This window comes from Myotis myotis, unplaced genomic scaffold (genome assembly GCF_014108235.1).
Source record: "Myotis myotis isolate mMyoMyo1 unplaced genomic scaffold, mMyoMyo1.p scaffold_m19_p_10, whole genome shotgun sequence".
Lineage (NCBI taxonomy): Eukaryota > Metazoa > Chordata > Mammalia > Chiroptera > Vespertilionidae > Myotis > Myotis myotis.
The window spans coordinates 22,859,793-22,881,314 of record NW_023416314.1 but is presented as its reverse complement, the minus strand read 5'-3'; the positions used below and the strand labels follow the sequence as shown (position 1 = coordinate 22,881,314).

The 21,522-nt window shown below is 42.6% G+C and overlaps 1 protein-coding gene across 1 annotated transcript in view; it reads left to right on the top strand.

The window, feature by feature from the left end:
• The first annotated feature begins 3,543 nt into the window (after window positions 1–3,543).
• The window catches only part of HEPHL1 (hephaestin like 1), a 62,461-nt gene continuing 44,482 nt past the window's right edge, over window positions 3,544–21,522 (top strand). Inside the window, exons 1-2 of the mRNA XM_036324679.1 lie at window positions 3,544–3,720; window positions 14,705–14,949. Coding sequence (XP_036180572.1) covers window positions 3,551–3,720; window positions 14,705–14,949 — 415 coding nt within the window. The 5' untranslated portion in view covers window positions 3,544–3,550. The remainder of the gene's footprint in view (window positions 3,721–14,704; window positions 14,950–21,522) is intronic.

Sequence of the window (21,522 nt, the reverse complement as noted above, 5' to 3'; positions counted from 1 at the left end):
TCCTTTCTAATAGGAATTCACTTTCAGCCACTCACACCCAAAAATCTGCTACAGTTAAGCAGTCTCTGGTGCCATATCACAGGGTTTCCTGAAGTGCTGTACTCCTCCAGTGGGATTTTTAATAAATGCTGAGATGAGCAGCCTGGTACCTTCTCAGAAAACAGATTGGGAAGTAGGTAAACTCCTTCCTGAGTGCCCCGCCCTGCTGCTCTGCATTCAGTAGGCCCAGGTCACGGGGGTGTTCTGAGGACATCCCTACTGAGCCGTTATTGGAAGAACCACAGAAGGGTGGGAGAAGGGAGACGGGTCCTTGCACCTCCCAAGGAGTGGTAGATCTAGAGTGTGGATTGAACAGCAACCAGTCAATATTATAAAGCATCCTGATTTACCAACTGACTTCATACAGACACCACTCTGAGACCCCGTGGCCTCTGACAAGAGAATTCTCTCTCAGTTTCTGGTCACAGTAATGGAGGGCAATGGAGCTTTCTCCATTAGTAAAAATCAGTGCTATCATGACCAAGGTCATTACAAAACAAAAGTGGCTACATGGTGGAGGATAAAAGTGACAGAACCAATCTAGGGTGGCTCAGGGATGACCCACCCTAGGTGTCTTGATCTGTGTGGAAGAAGGGGAAGATGAAGGAGTTTGAGAAGGAGTGAAGGGGAGCCATTTCCTCTGCTTTTTTTTTTTTTTTTTTTTTTTTTTTTTTTTTTTTACTATATCTGTGATTGAAGGCTGGCTCGCTTGAGTCCCTGGCAGGAGAGTTTGCCTCAGGCATGTGGGAGGTGAGGCATCATGAGGCACTTCCCCAGTGGAGTTCCCACTGGGCAGGGATGTGGCCCGTTAAGTTTCCTCACAAAACTCAACCTAAGTTGTCTATCAAGCTAAGCTTGTATTTTTTGTTGTTATTTGTTTTTTCTTTGATGATGGCGGTGGGTGGGGCTTCTGTAGAATGGAACTTCACTATGCTCTATTCCTCCCTGTAAAATATAAGCATACTTCAGTACAAGCTGCCTGGCCACCTCCCCAAACATCTCAGACACATACTAACATTCTGCCCATTCACTTTGGATTTAGCTTGAATTTTGCTGAGCTCATCATGATATTTAGCTAATATTTTAAAACTTGTTTATTGTTTATAATCCATTTCCCTCATTAAAATATAAACAGGTTAAGGGCAAGTACCATGCGTATCATATTCTTAGTTGATTAGAACAGTTAATAAGGTAGATACTCAGCACATATCTCCAAATGGTGTAATGACTGATTTCATCACTGGACTTTGTTTGGTGGAGTGTTTGCCCATGTGCATTCTATATTGTGTTCCATTTAAATTCTTAGGTCATGTTTATGCTTGAAGAAAATTCTTGTGTATTGTTAATGGTCCCTTCTTTGAAAGGGTCTTCTGACCTGGCCTTGGCTATCAGTTTAATACAGTTCCAGTAATACCTATGGAGTGTGGCATTCTGTAGGTTCTTTTAATAAAGCCCTTGGACCTCAGATGTAACAGGAGGGAGATGTTGAGGGCTCGTCAGCTAGGCACTGTTCTCAAGGACTTTAGAGACTAGTATGGGAGGTCAACATGTAAGCAAACAATAATATAGATAGAGATGCTCATGCATACAAAGTCTGGAGGAAAGGTGTGGAGGTCGAGGCAGGAACTAAGGAAGGTTTCAGAGAGGAAGAGCCTAGAAGGATTTGGGAGGATGAGAAAGAATTTAGTGCAGGTGAGGGATGGAGTGGGTGGAGGTTGGGATATAAAATGGAGGAATGAAGCAAAATGATGGCATGTTTGTGTGTTTTCAAAGTTCTGTAATAATTAGGGCTTTACCTGGGCTGGGCTGAAGGGGCATTTTGGGATCCCCTCCAATGGCCCCAAATAGTCTGCTTCTCTAGAACGTGAACAAAAACTCTTTGGTCCAGGAACTCCTAAAGCCCTACTTCCTTCAAGGCCATGCGCGGCTTTGCCCTGGGAGTCCTTTCCCTATAGTGGCTATTAAATGATGAACTCACACAAAGTGCCCAAACTCATATTGAAGAGTAGATGTGAGTTAAAGGAAGGTGTGTTGTGGCAATTACTCCACAAGTGTCCTGATATTTAAAAAAAAAAAAATCACACCCAAGGTCATCTAGATTTGCTGTTATGTCATTCTTCAAATTTTCTTATCAATCCCTTCACCCCTGTTTTGCAGACCCAGGTTTAGAGAGGTCCAGTGATTCTTCAATGCCACTAAATAAGTGCTGGGCCTGGATTTCAAACACAGGTCTGTTCGACCTGAGAGTCCAGCCTGGAGACCATCTCCTTCATTCCACATCTGTGTCCTTGAGAGCAAATCTGGGAACCTCTAGGTTGGTTCACTTGCAGGGTCGGATGAATTCTCTTAGTTTTGTTTTGTTTTGTTTTGTTTTGTTTTGTTTTGTTTTGTTGTTTTTGTTAATCCTCACCTCAGGATATGTCCATTGATTTTTAGAGAGAGTGGAAGAGAAGAGGAAAGACAGAGAGAGAAAAACATCGATGTGAGAGAGACACATTGATTGGTTGCCTCCCACACAAGCCCCAACCAGGGCCAGGGATCGAGCCTGCAACTGAGGTATGTGCCCTTGACCGGGATCAAACCTGGGATCCTTGAGTTCACAAGACGATGCTTTATCTACTGAGCCAAACTGGCTGGGGCAGATGGTTCTCTTTAAGCACTGAGATTTTAGGACACAGATAAGAGCACACAGAAGAATGGGCGCTCCCTTCACCTTTTTGACCCAAAGACCTGCTACTGAATTAGGTCTTCATGTGCCTGCAGGGTATCCCTCATGTATCATTGTCACTCGTGTCCCAGAATGGCAGCTCAGTCTTAGGGGTGATAACCTGTAGAATTGTGGCTGAACTGGGAGATTGAACTCCTAATTTTTGCTGGTGGGATTTGAATTTGGTGGAGATGATTCACGAGCAAATGAAGAATTAGTGTGGTTTTACAATGTTGTTATGAACTTTATGATGTGAGTTGATGGTTTCATGTAGCCCTATAAAGCAAGATGGCAGAGAGTGATTGCATCATGCCCTCTGCGCTGCCGATGGAGATGAAGCCTTCTTTAGTGCTTGAGATATTTCCTGATGCTCCGTTCAGGCCAGCCCAGTATTCAGATTTTAATATGTTCCTATAATGGGTGTGGAGGGGGAAAAAAAAAGAGGAAGAAGGCGGGGAAACCTATTAGCCCAACTAGTTGTACTGCCATTCCTGGTAATGATGAATGGTTAATATCAGAGCAGAGCCCCAAAACCTACAGAAACAGGCCTGCTTGGCTTGGGTACCAAATAAATAAGCCAGTTACACATTTCTTGGATGGCTGGCAAAGGTTTTGTCATCATAGCAACTCCCCCATCCAGCTTGCTCAGCTTATATGAGTTGTCAGCCTCTGACCCAACCCCAAGCTCCTGAGGGGGAGGAGCTGGCCCTTGTCTCTTTCTCATTTATAACTAACTCCGAATGAGGGGGAGGGCCAGGCAGGGTTGCCTCCTGCACACGCTGCCGGCCTGAGTTACATTCACAAATGCCTTGGAAGCAGCAGGCTGCCTGCATCCTTCTCATCACATTCCTGGGTGTGTCTGGGCTGGTTGGCGCAGTTACCAGAACATACCACATTGGGATTGTGGAAGAATACTGGGACTATGTACCCCAGGGGAAGAACGTTATTACTGGGAAAAGTTTCGCAGAAGACAAGTGAGTGAGCATGGGGTCCCCAGAGACTCCCAGGTTTGGCTTCCTTTTCACTGGCACGTGGAAGGTTGTATTCCTTGGGTGGTGGTGATGGGGGGGAGTTGATGTCAATCAACAAGAAGGGTTTTGCGTTTGCTTGGAAAGCCCAGTCGGGGTGGGTGTGCAGTTTGGAAGAGACATTCTTCACTCCATCTGTTTGCTGAACTTTCTATTCAAAGCCTTGTCTGTGAAGAGCCACAGCACAACCAGGTGCTTGAATAATGGCTCATTCTATATATGGACAGTTTTCATGAGACATCTCTAGTAATTCAAGGAAGTTCTAGACTCTGGTTTTTTTTTTTTTTTTTAAAAAGAATGGCAATCTTTGGGATGGAAATTTGAGAATTTTCAAGAATTCTTCAGTGTTAAAACACACAGTGTTTTCTTAGTTTTTATTTTTTGGAATGAAACATCATTTTTGTGTTTGATTTGTAATGTTTAAGAGAGGGACAGTTACAATAGATTTGGCTGGCGGTTAAAGAGCTTCTTTGAGTCCATTACAAATGGCTTTTTCACTGGTGAGAGGCTTGTTCCAGCCCCGACTCATTCAATCTGAAGGCAATAGCCTATGTCCAGAGCCCATGGTGTAGCTGGGTGAGATGGTTCTAGAATATTCTATATCCATGATTTTTTATTTTTGCTGAATATAGCCCTCGTTTCCTGTTTTCCTTGTGGGGTCTAATGTCTTATATTTTTTATCTGTTCCCTGGAGATCCCTCTGATGTCACCCCCTGGCTCCAAAAGTTGTTATGCATATTTTCAGCTTTGTGCTTCTTAGAACAACTTTTGAGATGTTCTGGTAACCACTGTTGGATATTTGGATGCTTGTTTCTTTTCTGATAGGCAGAGCCCATTGCAGTCAATATTCAAGTTCCATTTTCTAAAGATGAAATTAGTTGCTAAGATTCAGTAAGAGCACAGGGTCTACCAGCAAGTCTTTCGAGCCAGGTCCCCCTGCCCTGGGCAAAGAACAAAGATCCAGTTGGCTTGGACACACGGCTTCTAGGTTATGCCACAACGGTGACACAGCCATAGCCATAGGTGTTTTGTTTGTTTGTTTTAAAATTAAAGGGTGATGCTTGTGCCAGCCAGGCTGCCAAGAACGTCTTTTCCTTAAGCTTTGTACCAGGAAATTTAATGTACAGGGGCTATTTCCAAAGAAAGCTCTTGACTTCTTTGAATCCTACCTGTGCTGGCCTTTGGTGGTGGTAATCTTCCCTGGACATGGGATTGAAAGGCTACCCTCCCTGCTGGTGCCCTTCCCAAAAAATAGGATTCTGCCATTCTCAAAAAACGCTCAATAGAAAATGGTCGTGAGCAACCATTGGACGCAAGACTACTCAAGATGTGTGTGTTGAGTGTAGTGAGTTTATTCCTGAGCTCAGTGTGATACTGGACGACCTTTCCATATGGTTGAGTAAAAGAGAATGCTATCTTTCTCCTTACATGTCCATGTCAGTATTCTTTGATCTTTGTTCTTACATAGGAATTCCATTAGAAACTTTCATTTCATTGCTGCTTGTACATATTATTATTCCAATTTTACAAGCCAGGAGCTGAGGTTCCACGAAGTACTTGGCAGAGTTTATAGAGTGAAGGTAGCACCAAACAACATTGCTTTAGCTCCAGAGCCCTCCCCACCCTGCTTTAAACCATGAAACTTGTTTCTTGGCAAAGGTGATCCTTTCCTGCTGAATTAAACTCAGCTTTGCGGAAGCCAGGGATTCCAGTAATTAGAAGTTCTAGAAAGAACCAATTCTTACCAAAGACAGGTTCAGTCCACTTGTCACTCTTCTCAGAGAGACACTGAAAGTGATCACTCATGTCAGTGACCAAAACTGGTTACCTATTCATTGAGAAGCCCAAAATACTTAAAACCTCAAATATTGGAATGCTGTTTCCACAAAGCTGGGTGCAGGAAGGAGTTAGGGGCTCTCTTTTCAGCCATAAGATGGTGCTTTGAAGAAAGCACACAAAAAATGTATAGCCCTGGCTGGGTGGCTCAGTTGGTTCGAGTGCATCCCATACACCAAAAGGTTGGGTGTTTGATATGCAGTCAGGGCATATATGGAAGGCAAGTGATCGATGTTTCTCTCTTGCATCTCTCTCTCTCTCTCTCTCTCTCTCGGTGAGGATTTAAAAAATGTATGAAAATAGTTTTGGTGAAAAAGAAATGGAAAAAAGAGGCATGACTAAAACACAGTTTGGTATCCGAGTAGAGTGAGATGGTTTAACAAATGTGGTTTCACATGAGAGGACTCCTGCCTTTAGGGACAGCTAGCATGTATATGTCATATTGGATCCAAGGTCCCCACATGCTTCCCCCTGGTGTGTAAAGAGACAGATTAATGCAGGGTGGCTCCTGACTCTTGAATGGGGAGTCTGGTTGAGTGTGCCATGTATATTCGTTTTTATCAACAGTTATCTCAGGAGGTGCTACTGGTGAGGCAGGTGGCTCAGGGCAAGTCCCCAGGAAGGCTGCTGATCCTTGTTTGAAGAATACAAAACACATGTCTCAGATACTATAGTTCACAGTTGTCACAGCTGTCACATGTGAAGATGCCACGATCGTGGATCATGTATGTGTGCTCTGCGTGGTGCCATTTCCCCAGGAGCAAGGAATCATCTTGGATGATGCGGCCATGCTGTCATTCAGAGTCCTGCTGGATGAGTAGGTGGCGTTTCTGAGGACGGTCTGCTCTTTGGATATTCAGAACCAGACAAATGCCTGGTATTTAGAGGTCCCCAGCATTCCACTATGGGTGGAAAGAACCTGAAATAGGAATCAGGAGACCTGACTTCTAGTCCTTGCTCTGCCCCCAACTTGCTGTGTAACCTTGAGCAAGCTACATCGTCTCTCTGAACATCTATTTCTTTAATTTGTATAATGAGGGAGTTGAAATATAATCCCTAAAGCTAATTGGCAAAAGTTAGGAGAAGAGGAAAGCGAGTGCTAAAGTTTCAGTGACGTAAAAACGCTTGGAAGCCAAAATTAGGCAGCAATAAGAGTCTAATGAATCCTGATTCACAAGAATGAGATAGAAAATGCACTGAAACCATTCTACTGAGACACTAGAGCAGTCAGATGATGCAATTTAACTTTCCAACGTGGTGCCTTTGCTGGATCACAGGGTTCAAAAACATAATTGAGATTATATCCACTAACATTTTTTTCTAGGAAGTATAGGATATAGGAGTTATATTCTACCTAGAAATATTTTTCCTCGATGAATATATTCCCCCTCTTCCCTCTTGTGCTTAATGGGGACACAGGGCTCCTTTGATCTGCCTGGGGACGGTGTCAGCATTTGATCCATCGCGCCAGTCCTGCTCGAGCTCGTAAAGCACTTTAAGGCGTGACTGTGCTTCGGTGGCAAAGCCTGGTCTTTCATGGAGCCAGAGTGGGCTCACTTTATTTAAAGCCACAGTTCTCACCAAAGCCCTCATTAGGCAACCCACACGTGCAGGCTTCTGCTTCCCAGTGAAACTCAGAGGTTTTTGTGGGCACTAACTCACAGGCAGAACCACACTTGAATGAGTGTGGCTGGCAACTGCTCAAACCCCAAGTTTAGGGAGTTCACCAATCACAACACTGTGTAAGCCCAGTTGATGGCACAGGGTTTTGAGCAGGCTCCAGGATGGGTTGAAGGAGAGACCTGCATGTCTACTGAAAGAGTCAACTGGAGGAAGCAGGTGGGAGAAGAGAAGCTTTAAAATAAAGGGAAGGATTTCCTCTTTTTAGAGCTTAGTCTTGGACAGAGAGTGACTTTCAAATCTCAACTTTTATCTTATCAGCAGAAAAACATCTCATGGGGCCTGATGTCATGTGACTCTCTTGGGGTTGCTGTTATTTCCCTCTATCGGTTAGTGATTGCTTTTGGCTGCCAGTAGTGACAAGAATAGTGTGGCTTAAACAAATTAGGGTTTTGTACACTCTTCTCAAAGATATCCAGATGTGGGCAGGGCAAGGTTGTTGGGACAGCTGGTATGATAGGATTTCAGGGGCCTTAGCAATTTCTGACTCAACATCCTTAGCATGTGATTTTACTCCTCAAGGAAGTTCATGGTCACAAGGCCGCGGCTGGAACTCCAGCCTTCATGTCTATGTTCCAGGAAGGAAGAGAGGAAGGAAAAAGGTAGAAGGAGCAAATTTCTGCTGCATCAGCCCTATAAAGCGCTCTCATGGATATGCCACCCAATGAATTCTACTTATATCTCATTGGATACTCCAAGCCTCAAAAGGAGCTTGAAGATATAATCTTTCATTTATGTGTTTTTTGACCTGAAAACAGTAGGATTTAATTCTTTTACTAATAAGTGGGACATGAATTTTGCAAGGCAGCTGGCAGCACCTGCCACCTTCCTCTTCCTCAGTTCTCCCTGTTTCCCATCCTTCACAAAACCCTCTTGATCCCCCTCTTCTCTTTCCCACCCCAAGGTCTGGTTAGTGGGATTCTAGAGAAGTCACCAACAACATTAATAGCTAAGTGTCATTGAGTCCTTACTATGTTGCGGGCATTGTCATAAAAGCTTTTCATGCCATGCATGCAGAGACGTGACAGATCTTCTGCCCAATCAGGGGGACCAGGAGGCCCAAGGTGGGTTTCCCCAGCCAACTGTGGCCCAGCAGTGGTCAGACAGAGATGCCAAGGCAGCCTGGCTTATTGGTGGATGTGGGGCTCTAGCATCAGCTTAGAAACTTAGAATTCTTGTTCCACGTACTAAACAAGTAATTGAATCTCTGCCTCAACTTTCTCATCAGTAAAATGGGGATAATGATAGTCCTTTCTTGGTGGTGGTTGTGGTGGGGGTGTATGAGTTTTCTGCGGCTGCTGTAACAAATTACCACAAACTGCGTGGCTTAAAACAATAAAAAAATGTATTCTCTCCCAGTTCTAGGGGCCAAAAATCTAAAGTGAAGGCATTGCCCTAACTGGTTTGGCTCAGTGGATAGAGCGTCGGCCTGCAGACTGAAGGGTCCCAAGGTTCAATTCCGGTCAAGGGCATGTACCTTGGTTGTGGGCACATACCCATTAGGGAGTGTGCAGGAGGCAGCTGATCAATGTTTCTCTCTCATCAATGTTTCTAACTCTCTATCCCTCTCCCTTCCTCTCTGTAAAAAATCAATAAAATATATTAAAAATAAAGTGAAGGTATTGACAGACCCACACTGCCTCTGAAGGCTCTAAAGGAGGATCCATTCATTGCCTTTTCCAGCTTCTGGTGGCTGCTGGCAATCCTTGGCTTGAGGAGGGGGCATCACTCCAATCTCTGCCTCCATTTTCATGTCACCTTCTCCTGTGTGTGTCTAATCCCCCTGGTATAAGAACACTTTTAATGGCATTTAGGACCCACCTGGATAATCCAGGATCAGCTCCTCATCTTAAAATCCTTAACAAAGGCCCCTTTTCCAAATAAGGAGATAAGCGTATTGACTTACGTTGGAAGCCATTATCAACCCATAAGACAGGTATCAGAGGTAAAGCCTGACGCTGAGTTAGCACACAAGAAATGCTAGCCGTCATGCTCTCTCTCCTATCTCTAGGACTTCTCCTGTGAGCCGGAGCTCTGTGGGAAAGACACTTCAAATGGTCACATTTTGTTCTTTTCTGATTAAAGCTTTGCCAGAAATAATCATTACTCCCATAATTACAATTGCTTCAACATTCAGACACTGTGCGTGGGGCTCCACGTCTTGTCTCATTTACTCCCCTTGATGGCTCTACGATGGCCACTGGTTGACAGCCAAGGAAACTTGGGTTCAGATCTCCCCAAGATCTCCCAACATCAAGTGGGGAAGTTGGGATTCAAGCTCATTCCCTTTTCCCTTCACTGTGTGAATTTGTTTTCAACCTGCCTTATGTGTGTTCTGAGGGGCTTCTGTGGAAATGAAGTGGGAGAAGGAGGAACTCAAGACTCAGGTGGTGCCGGGGAACCCGGGTGAGAGAATGTGAACGGGAGCACATCGCTTAGGTGGGATGGCTTTGAAATCATTAACCCAATTAGGGAGCGTGTGGCTGCACCTGAGCTGCAGTGTATAATCACCATCTCCACCCTTGTCTTTGCCAAGTGTCATTTGTATCCATTTAGTCCTGTTTCTCCTCGGTGAACAATGTCCCTTCTCAAGCTCAGACAACAATTGCTTATCCATATTGTGACTTTAATAATTTCCTATGTTTTCCCTGACCATACCTCTGCTGATGTTACTTCAAAGCTCATCTTTACCCTGCCCTCATACTCTCACACACACACTCAGACATTTAGCTCTATATGATATCTTTGCCACTTGGTATGGAAAACTGGGTGTTGCTATTTATTCTCCAATGCATATGTTTTGTCTTCCCAACCAGATGGTATGTCCCTTGAGTGTAGGGACTGAGATTCACACATCTTGGCCCTAGTTTCTAGATTAATGTCCCATATACAGGAGAGGTTCTGCAATGCTCAGTGGTTGAATGGATGCGGAAGAATCCTGCTAAAAGGTCCAGGCTGTGGGGAACAGTGGTTCTGGCAAGGTGCATGCCTGCTGTGAGCTATGAAGTCCTGGGAATCTAACCTGGAGTCCGCTTCTGCACTGGTTCAATGATTCTCAGGGGCAGGCTCATTCCCGCAGTGGTTAATCTCACCAGCTTTTAGAATGTGTCTCTTTGGCAGGATTGCCCCTGGCCTTAGCAATGTGAGCATTTTGCATCTCGTTCTGTCCTTAAAGTGGTTGCTGATGGGAGACTTCCCAGCCCAACTGGATTCCTTCACAGCAGGACAAAGACACCTGCTCAGTTTGAGTCAAAATGTTAGGATGTATGCTGGGGGTGAACCTGAGGGGTAGTGATCACTTGGTCCATCACAGTGCGACCGTCCTGCAGCTGAATTATAAACAATAGACAGCCCGCCATTGAAGCATCTAATGTGTGCACTCCAGCTACACCTCGGGCTGCTTCCTGAGGATGCCTTCTGTGAAATCACCCCTTTCTTTGTTTGGGGGCAAGACTTGCATTTTTAGAACTCATATGAGCTGGCGTCTCTGTCCAACTGTTACAAGGGTATGCTGTGTTCTAGGGGTGGTCGGCTACATAGACATTCTCTGACTTCCATTCTTTCCCTGCCTTTTCCACTTCCAATAGTTCCTGTGGTTTCAAATAGTTACTATGGGTCAGGTGGTTTCGATGGGTTTTGTGCTAAATGCTATAGAAATGTGATTTCCAAACTTGCATTCACATCAGAATTGTATTAGTCAGAATAAGTCAGCTGGTGCTGTAGCTACACATAATCTCCAAGTCTCGGCTCACACCACAGAGGTGTATTTCTCACACACTGGGGTTCACTGAGGGCCATACGACTGCAGGACACCTGAACTAGCGAGCCAGGCTGCTTCGATCTGGAGGCTTCACTGTCGCCGCTGAAGGCTTCCCCTGCAGCAGAGGAAATGAGGGGTCTTGTAATTAAAGGCCCTGGCCCAGAAGTGGCACACGTCACTTCCTCTCATAGCTCACTTGCCAAAATCCCATGGCCCCACCGAACTGCAAAAGTTCTCTGTGTTCTCCCTTTCTGCTGGGAAGAAAGAAGACTCCGAATGGGCAAGCACTGGAAGGCTCTGTCGTGAGAATCGGTTAGTGAGCTCAGGAAGCATAGATGCCACGGCCCTGACACAGAAAGTCCGATTCAATTGCCCTAAAATGGGGCCTGGGGACCTACATTTTTGGCAAATGTCCCAAATAATTTGGATACAGTTAGTACCTAGGTGGACATTTGGGAGCCACTGTTTGAGTAAACCTAATCCCTTCTCGGGATGACTGTTTAGGTGATAAGATTGACACATGTCCAGGAAGATGCAAAACAAGTCAATAAATAACTCAGTGCTAAAATATGCAGCATATGCAATAAGTGCTGTCAGAAGGCAACCTACAGTTCCCCTCCCTCTCGTCTGGCTGGCTCTGCCAGACAATTCATGATAAGGAACTTCTGCTCAGCATGCATATGCATGTGTGTTTACTGGTGTGAGTGTGCGTGTGTGTGTGTGTGTGTGTGTGTGTGTGTGTGTGTGTGTGTGTTGGGAACCCAGAATAGAGAAGTGAGGGGATCAGATGTTCAACAGTATTTTTGATCCCCATTTGGGAATCCCCATTTGGGAATCCCCATTTGGGAATGCAAAAATACTGTTTTCTATCCATGCCTGAATGAATCCTCAAATGTAAAACTCAAGGATACAAAGGATCAACTTTATTTCTTGAAAACAACCTGTGTGTAAATGGATCCACACAGTTCAAACCTATGTTGCTCAAAGATCAGCTGTATATCCGATGATGCCTGGGTCCAGGGTAGAGTTTGTGGCTACAAGAAAATATCCAGTGAACATCTTTCCGGAAATCCTCCAAGTAACCTTAAGAGCTTTGGTTTGCTGGGCTTGTCTTTCAAAGACTATTTTCTTTCTCCCAGGGACTTGCTAACAAGAAGGGTTTACTTCACATTTATAAACTGAGGCTTATTGCACAACAAAGTTAAAAAGAAAAGCATTTAAATAGACTATGGCACAGTTTTAAAGTTAAAAATTGATTTTTCACAACCATATCACTTCCTCACTCTAACCAGCTGAGGCATGCGGCCTGCCCCGGACCACCTAATATGATCAGAGAACAAGGTCAAACCTGTCAGCAAAAAGGCCCCTTTAATGAGAAAGGGCTTGGTCTCCGAGATGGGAGAACTTCCAGGGGTCCTCAGCGGAGCCAGATTAAGAGGTAGAACATCTGGGCCTCATCTCTGAAGGGCACTAGAACATCCCTAGGGCACTGCAGGCCTTGCTGGGGGGACAAAATTCACTGGAAATGACAGTGAAGGTGGAGAAAACGACAACTTCCAGAACTTCTCTAGGATGAGTATTATATGTGGTTGGAAAGAATCACCTGCTTGAATTGGGTTTGGGATTTGGAAGTAGGAGACCCCAAGATGTGTGTTCAAGTAATAATAGGTGGTCACTAAAGTCCCTTCCGACGGCTTTCACATTAGTGAACTATAGGGTAGGCTCCTTCTCTTCTGGTGACCAAGGGGCAGGTGAGCACTGCCACCACCAGGCCCCCTTCTCCCCTCCACAGCACTCAGTCTTTCCTCCAGGTAAGAGGATTTTTTGCAAATATCAGGTGGAGCCACATATTCATTATCTGCCCAGAGCACCAGATTAGTAGCCTGCCCTGCCATCTACATGTGTCAGCCCTGCCCAGTTCCATCAATTCAGTTGACCAGGCCTGGATCACAGGGCCTCCCTCCACCAATATCTGAGGGGACTTGGTGTCTGATCGGTTAGGCTGAGTCACTTGCTCCATGACTGGAGCTGGGGGTGGAGGCCTCTCCAAGGTACTTAGCATGAGAATGGGGAAGGTGTGCTATCAGATCAAAGAGTGGAGTGTGGGCACTGACTTGGCAGAGCGCCACAGTGTCTACTACATCAGCCCTTTCCATATCATTGCTTGGGCAACTCCTCTTTGATCTTCGAGGCCATATTTAGGCATTACTTCCTCTAGAAAACCTTCCCCGATCTGTCTTCCACTCCAGATTAGGTGCCCCATCTGTGTTCTCATGGCTCTCCCTTCTAGAATGAGAGCTCCTTCCAGGCTTTGCCTTTTTGTTCCGTAGCCCAGGTCTGACATAAAGTTTGTTGAGTGACCGAGAGGGAATGCATGTGCAGGGGTGTGTGTGAGAGGGGGGCCTGCCTCTCACCCTCCGAGGGCACAGCTACACTCAGATGGCTGCACCCGAAGGGGTGGAGCTTTACTTCAAGCAGAAGCCCGTATGTCTGGGGTGGAGCCCTGTGCTAAGCACACAGACTGAGAGCGGGGAGGGGAGGTCCACCTTCCCAGGAGCCGGCGTGGCCACCTCTGAGGTGGTGTCCGCAGTGCTGCTATTGTCTCCAGCTCCCAGACCCTGGGACTGAGTGCCCCCTTCCCCCTGGGGCCCCAGGAGGGTATTTGCTCACATCACATCTTACAATCCTATTTTTACACATCTGCTCCTTTCTTTCTATTGCAACTACACCCACCCCATCTCCACTGGTCTCCTGACAGCTTCCCTGCCCCCTCATTCATGCTCCCCCCCTTTGCCCGACTCTTCTAAAACTTGAACACCACTGTCGTAAGGATGGTCCTGAAAGACTGATGATTACGTCACCACTTAGGAAAAACCTCCGTGAGTCCTCAGTGCTTCCAAGACAGATCCTAAATTTTTCAACCTGGTCAGTCTTCTTCCAGATGTTACATGCACCCATATTTCTCACGACTCGTCCCCCTCCGGACTCATAGCCTCCAGCCTAGAATCTCCTCTCCCCCAAAACGATGGGGACTGCTTCTTTCTCATGGTTTTTGCTCTGTCCCTGCCCAGTGTCCTCACTTTTCCCTTTTGTTATCTAATCCTCCTCCTCCTCCTCAATTCCTGCATTTTTCATGAGGTGTTTACTGACCTCTTCAACCACTGCAACCTTTTCCTTCTCTGAACTAATTATTCCTAGAAAATGTGAGCTATATCTGATGCTTCAACCACTCGGTTGGCACTTGCTCAATACCGCTCTGCGCAGTTCCTTAATTTTTCCATTATTAGGCCATAAGCTCTTTTGTATCCCCCCACAGCACCCAGCGAAGTGCTGGGGATGCAGCAAGTGCATATTGTTTGTCAAACAAAAAAGCAAAGGGGGGGGGGTGTTGAATGAAAGGGGGCAAAGGGGCATGTGACTTTAGAGTGTTTGTGTTTTGTTTTAATTTGTGCCTTTGGCTTGTCACTTAACTCTCAGCCCCCGTTTCATCCTCAATAAATCAGGGATAATCTTGCCAGCTCTCCAGCGGCGATAGGGCTATGGTGAACACTAAAGGAGAAATTGTAAGTGTATGTACTTCATGACCTGTGAAGGCATGTTATTAAGATTTTTCTTTCAGTTTCCACATTTAAATATTTTTTTTCTTATTTTTAGACTTGCAACCTTATTTCTCGAAAGCGGGCCCAACAGGATAGGTGGTCTTTACAAAAAGGCTGTTTACAGACACTACACAGATGAGACGTACTCCACGGAGATCCCCAAACCGCCCTGGCTTGGATTCCTGGGCCCCATCTTGAGGGCTGAAGTGGGGGACGTGATTGTCATCCATTTAAAGAACTTTGCTTCCCGACCTTACTCTTTGCATCCCCATGGTGTTTTCTACAACAAAGACTCGGAAGGTAAATGTCAAACCTGTAGTATTGGTGTCCTGCCTCTACTTCATAAATAAGGCAACTGCCCATTACAGGGAAAGGGATTCTAAGAGCCCAATGATTGCACTGGTTCATTTGTCTTCTCCCTGTCACCTTCTCTCCCATCTCCATCTCTTCCTCCTTCTCTTTCTCTTCTTTTTCCTCTCCCTTATTTCCACCCTCTGTTCTTTCTCACTCTTGTTCATGTTGATTCCAAGCTGGGTGCTGGGCTCCCTTGGCACAAGCGCCCCCACACCCCCAGCAGCACACTAACTTTCGTCCTTGTCAATCACTCATGACTGGGTAGCACAATGGATAAGGAGGGCACCACCAACAGCTTCCAGGGGCCTGTCAGCAGTAACAGCCTTGGTTGTGGGCAGCGTGCCTCCTGCACACCCCAGACCGAGCCTGCAACCTGGTCATGTGCCCCCACCAAGAATTGAACTGTGACCTCCTGGTTCACAGGTTGATGCTCAAACACTGAGACATGCTGGCAGGGTCATCACTTTATTTTTATTTTATTTTTTAAAAATATATTTTATTGATTTTTTTACAGAGAGGAAGGGAGAGAGATAGAGAGTTAGAAACATCGATGAGAGAGAAACATCGATCAGCTGCCTCCTGCACACTCCCTACTGGGGATGTGCCCGCAACCCAGGTACATGCCCTTGACCGGAATCGAACCCGGGACCTTTCAGTCCGCAAGCCGACGCTCTATCCACTGAGCCAAACCGGTTTCGGCCATCACTTTATTTTTTAATGTAAAGCCAACCTTGCATGCATAGAATAAATTTGGTCATGTTATATAATTTTCTTTATATGTTGCTGAAGTCAGTCTGCTAATATTTTGTTAAGAATATTTGTTTTTACATTCATGAGGAATATTGGTCAGTGTTTTCTTTGCTTGTGATATCTTTATCTGGTTTGGTATGAAGGTAATGTTTGTCTCATAAAATGAATTTCGGATTATTCCATCCTTTATTTTTCTCAAAGATTTTGTAAAGTATTGACATCGTATCTTCTTTAAGTACTAGAATTTATAAGTGAAACTATCAGAGCCTGGGTTCTTTGGGGGAAGATTTTAATTGCTAATTGCATTTATTTACATGCCATATGTCTTTTCCAAATTTTTATTATTCTTGAGATATTTTTGATATTTTCTGTCTGTCTAAGAATCCATTAATTTCAGAAGCTGTGTAATATTTTGACATAAATTATTTATAATATTCCCTTATGTTCCTTTTAATTTCTGTCTGATCAGAGTAATGTCCCATCTTTCACTTGGTTTTGGTTGTTTGTGCCCTTTTCCTTTCTTGGTTAGTCTCAGTAAAGTTTCCTCAATTTTGTTGATCTTTTCAAAGAACCAACATCTGTTTTCACTTTCTCCTTCACTGCTTTCTGCTCAAATCTTTATCTTTTTTTTTTTCTGTTGTTTTAGGGATAGTTTCACTTTTGTTCTCTAGTTTCTTAAGGTGGAAGCTCATGTTATTGATTTGTGACTGTTATTCTCTTTTGACATAAGTGTTTAAAGCTCTAAATTTCCTTTTAAGTACTACTTCAGCTCTATGCCATACATTTTGGTATGTCTTATCTCTGTTTTTTATTTAGTTCAAAAAATTTTATAATTTATCTTGTGATTTCTTCTGAGAACTATAGGTTACTTAGAAGTGCATTGTTTTATTTCCGAATACTTGTGGAATTTGAAAGATTTGTTTCTGTTAATAATATCAAATTTAATTTCATTGTGATTGGAGAGCATACTTTGCATCCTATGAGTTCTTTTAAAGTTATCAAGATTTACTAGTATTTTATGTGTACGTAGCCTATTGACCATCCTGAAGAATGTTCCATATGCTCTTGTAAACAGGTGCATTCTGCAGTCATTGGATAGAATGTTATATAGATGTCAGGTCTAGTTGGTTGATGGTATTGTTGAAGTCTTCTACATTCTTGCTGATCTTCTACCTGGTTCTGTCAGTTATTAATAGGAGGGTATTGAAATCTCTAACAATTTTTGTTGAGCTGTGTATTTCTCCTTCAATTATATCAGTTTTGATTTATGTGTTCTGACACTCTTTTGTTAGATGTGGATACATTTATAATTGTTATATCTTCCTGATACATTAACTCTTATCATTATGAAATACCTATCTTTGCTCTAGCAATATTTCTTGTCTTAAAATATAGCTTGTCTATATTGATAGCACTTTAGCTCTCCTGTTGTTACTATCTGCATTCTTTTACTTTCAACCTATTTCTGTCATTGAATCTAGGGAACAGACTGCATATAGCTGGATATCATTTTTTTGGTCCAGCTTGAAAATCTCTTCATACTAATATGGATGCTTAGAATATTCATATTTAATGTAATTATTGATTGGTTTCATCTACATTTGTCATTTTGCTAATTATTTTTTATATGCCTTCTGCTTCTTGGTTCCTCTGGTCCTCCTTTATTGCCCTTTCTGGTGCTAAATATTTTAAATGTATTCTTTATATTCCTCTATTGATTTTTTAACTACATATTGAGTTATTTTCTTATTGGTTGGCCTAGAGATTATAATATGCAACCTTTAACTAATCACAATATACTCCATATTGTTTTTTTAAATGTATTTTATTGATTTTTTACAGAGAGGGAGGGAGAGGGATAGAGAGTTAGAAACATCGATGAGAGAGAAACATCGATCAGCTGCCTCCTGCACTCTCCCTACTGGGTATGTACCCGCAACCAAGGTACATGCCCTTGACCGGAATTGAACCTGGGACCCTTGAGTCCGCAGGCCGACGCTCTATCCACTGAGCCAAACCGGTCAGAGCTACTCCATATTTTTACTGACCTAGTTCTGTCAAGATATAGAAGCTTTGCTCCAACAGTGCTTCATTCTCTTCCCCCCTTTTGTGCTACTATTGTCGTGTTGTCATTATATCGATAATAGTAAAAGCATAATATGCTAATTAGACCAGATGTTCTTCAGGACATCCTTCTGGATGACCTCCGGAAGAATCTAGGGCTGCAAGGGAAGCCCAGTTCCCGGGTGCTGGAGGGAAGCCCCGGTCCTGGGTGCCAGAGGGAAGCTGATGCTGGCAGCCAGGGGGAAGGAAGGCCTACTCTTGAACGAATTTTGTGCATTGGGCCTCTAGTCTCTCTATAAATACAGCAATGTGATGCTACAATCAGTACTTTATATTATCTTATGAGTGGGAAAGAGTTAACAGAAGAAAGGAAAATATATTTATAGAACTTTTTATATTGATTCACATATTTTCCACTTTTGATGCTTTTCATTTCCTCCTGTAGATTCAAGTTACTCCCTAGTGGTATTTCCTTTTAGTCTGAAGGACTTCCTTTAGTATTCCTTGTAAGACAGGCCAGCTAGCAACAAACTCACTCAACCTTTATTTATCTAGAGCATCTCTATTTTGCCTTGTTTTAGGGGGCAAGTTTTGCTGGATATAATATTTTTCAATGGCACCCCCTTAGCACTTTGAGTATATAATCCCAGTTTTTGTCTTCTCATCTTGAATATTCAGAAGGGAAGTCAACTGTTAATCATGTTGATGCTCCCCTGTATGTGATGACTCATTTTTCTTTCTGTTTTCATATTATCTCTTTGCCTTTCAAAAAAGTTTGACAAAAATGTTTCTATGTATGGATTCCTTGTATTTATTCTATTTTTTGATTCATTAGGCTTTTTTTGATGTGCAGATTAATGTTTTTCACCAAATTTGTAACATTTTCAGCCATTATTTCTTCCAACATTTTTTTCTGCCCTTTTCTTTCTCATTTCCTCTGGCAGACTACTATTACACATATGTTAATGCTCTTGATATTCTGTTTATTTTCTTCGATCTTCTTCTCCCCCTCTTTTCAGATAGGATAATTCTATTAATCTATCTTCAAGTTCACTTATTCTTTCTTTTGCCATCTTGGATTGTTGTCAAGCCCCATCTAGTAAATATTTTATTTCCTTTATGTATTTTTTGAATGCCAAATCCTAACTTGATTATTTTTTTTATAATCTAGCTCCTTATTAGATTGTATATTTGTTGAATCATTTTCTCTGTTTTCTTTAATTATTTGAATATAGTATATTTTTAGTTGTTTGAAAATATTTAAAATAGCTGCTGAAAGTCTTTATCTGCTAGATTCTATATCCAGAGAAACTTGGAGAGAGTTTCTATTGGCTGCTTGTTTTCTCCTGAATATGGTCACACTTTCTTGTTTCTTTGCTTGTCTCACTTTGTTGATGTTGTTGAAAACTGGACAGTTTTGAGAATGTATTGTAGCAACTCTGGATTTTGATCCCGTCCTCAGGCAAGATTGTTTTTATTGTTTGTTTGCTTTTTTAATAACCTGCCTGGGATAAAACTGTTAGATCTGTCTTTTCTATAGTGTGTGATTACTAAGGTTTCTGCTCTTTTCTTTTCTTTTTCTTGTTTTTATTTTTAAGCCTGGCTACTGAGAGTCTCCTCTATATCGGCCTAACTTAGAGGACAGCAAAGTATTGGACAGAGGTTGTGTTTAAGTATCAGTAAATCTTCTGGTCTCTGCCATTTGATCTGTGGGTAGATAGGAAACACATTCAAAGTTTAGGTGGGTTTTTATCTGCCTTGGCTTTTACTTTTTGCTGGGCCTGTTGCCTCTTCTCTTTGAATACACACAGCATTAGAGCCAGCCATGAGTGTGTAAATAACCAATGTTCCAAGCATAAACATTGTTGTATGCCTTTATTTAATTTTCAGAGCACAAACATGGTTATGTTTATCAATTTCATCCAACTTTGTAGTTCCTTTCAGGGGAGAGAATTTGAAGACTGCCTCACTGTCTTTTAATCAGTTTTTGTCTTGGCTATAGTTGCAAGCTTGCCAGTCTTAGAATCTCTCCTCAATTCAATTTAGCGTTTACTGTGAACTAGACACAATACTGGATACCAGGGCTGCAAAAACCAGTATCTACATAGTTGTTACTTCCAAGATACTCATCTGAAGAGAGGTAATGAAACTTAGAGTTAGTTGGGTGGGAATAACATTAATTTAGCAGTTACTGTAAGCCAATGCCTATACTAGGGCTTTTACAATCATCTCATTTAATACTAGAATTAGCCAGTTCTTTCTTGATCTCCATGTGAAATATAATTATTAGGGCTATTTTAAAAAGAACACTTACTGGTTTTTTAAAATATAGAAAAGAGTACAGAGAGGTATAAAAAGTAAAAGCCCCTGCCCTAATTCTACAATGAATATTCCAGCTCATGTGTTTTTAAAAACATTTCCAGCTATGCTTCTAGGGTAAATTTTTAAAAGTGAAATTGCTGTTATATTCATACATTTCTAAAAAGTTGTCCTCTAAACAATTGCATGCTTTACTCTTCTACCATTTGTTTATGAGCTAGCCTGTTTCTCCCACAACCCCACCATCCTCAACATTCTCAAATCTGATGGGTAAAATTTATATAATTTCTAAAAGTTCACACATCCTAGATTACATACAACCACATGAATGTTTTTTAAAATACTCTAATATTGTTAATGTTACCATTGCTCAAAATCTTGGTCAAACTCTTTCTTGGGAGTGACTTTGTAATAAATTAATAAGCTACCCATCCCCAAATCACTTTTTATTTTATATTTACTGTTTATTTTAGATCCCAAATAATATTCCTCATCTTGAGTGGTATCACCAAGGATTATTTGGGGACTCTAGCCCCACTTTTCAATAAAAGCTATCAATGACCCCAACAATAATAAGCAAAAAGAAAGCACATTAAATATATTGTAAATAAAGGAACCTCTAGGAAAATTGCTATTTGTGTTGATTGTATCATAATTAAAGCAAACCGAGTGATGGCAGTTGAAGCTTCAAGAGAAGTCTACTACCCACCCACCCTCCCCTAACTCCTGACCCGAAGCCTCTTCATATATAAATCCAGAAGCTTCCAAGCCATATTTTTTATTCACAGGAGTTTAGATAAAGATGCTGTACAGTCACGTCACCCATCCATTATTGTATTCAACAGATATGTATTGAGCACCCACTTACCAAGCACTGGGGTAGATCTTGCATATACAATTTTGAGCAAAGACAAACCTAATTTTTATGAAACTTATAGTCTAACGTGAGAGACAGGCATTAGTCAAGCAATTACACACATTATATATATATACATATGTAATTAAAAACTTAGATAAGTGCTAATAAATAATAACCCATGTTTATTGAATGCTTCCTATATAATAGGCACAGTGATAAATGTTTTATAGATATTGTGTCATGTAAACCTCAACTACTCTATGAGGTAAGGATTATAATGATCATCTTACAGATAGGAAACTAAGACTCATAGAGGAGAAGGGAATTGCTCAGATCACAAGCTCACAAGTGATGGAGAAAGGATTTGATTCCACGCAAGTCTAGCTTCAGTAGCTGCGAACTCACTGCTATCTCTACTGCCCTTCTCCCTGTGTGATGCATTTTAGAGAACCGAACTAGTCCAGGGAGTTCAGGATGGCTTGAACCAGACTACGCTGGGCCGTGCAATCTATTTCAACACATTTGAC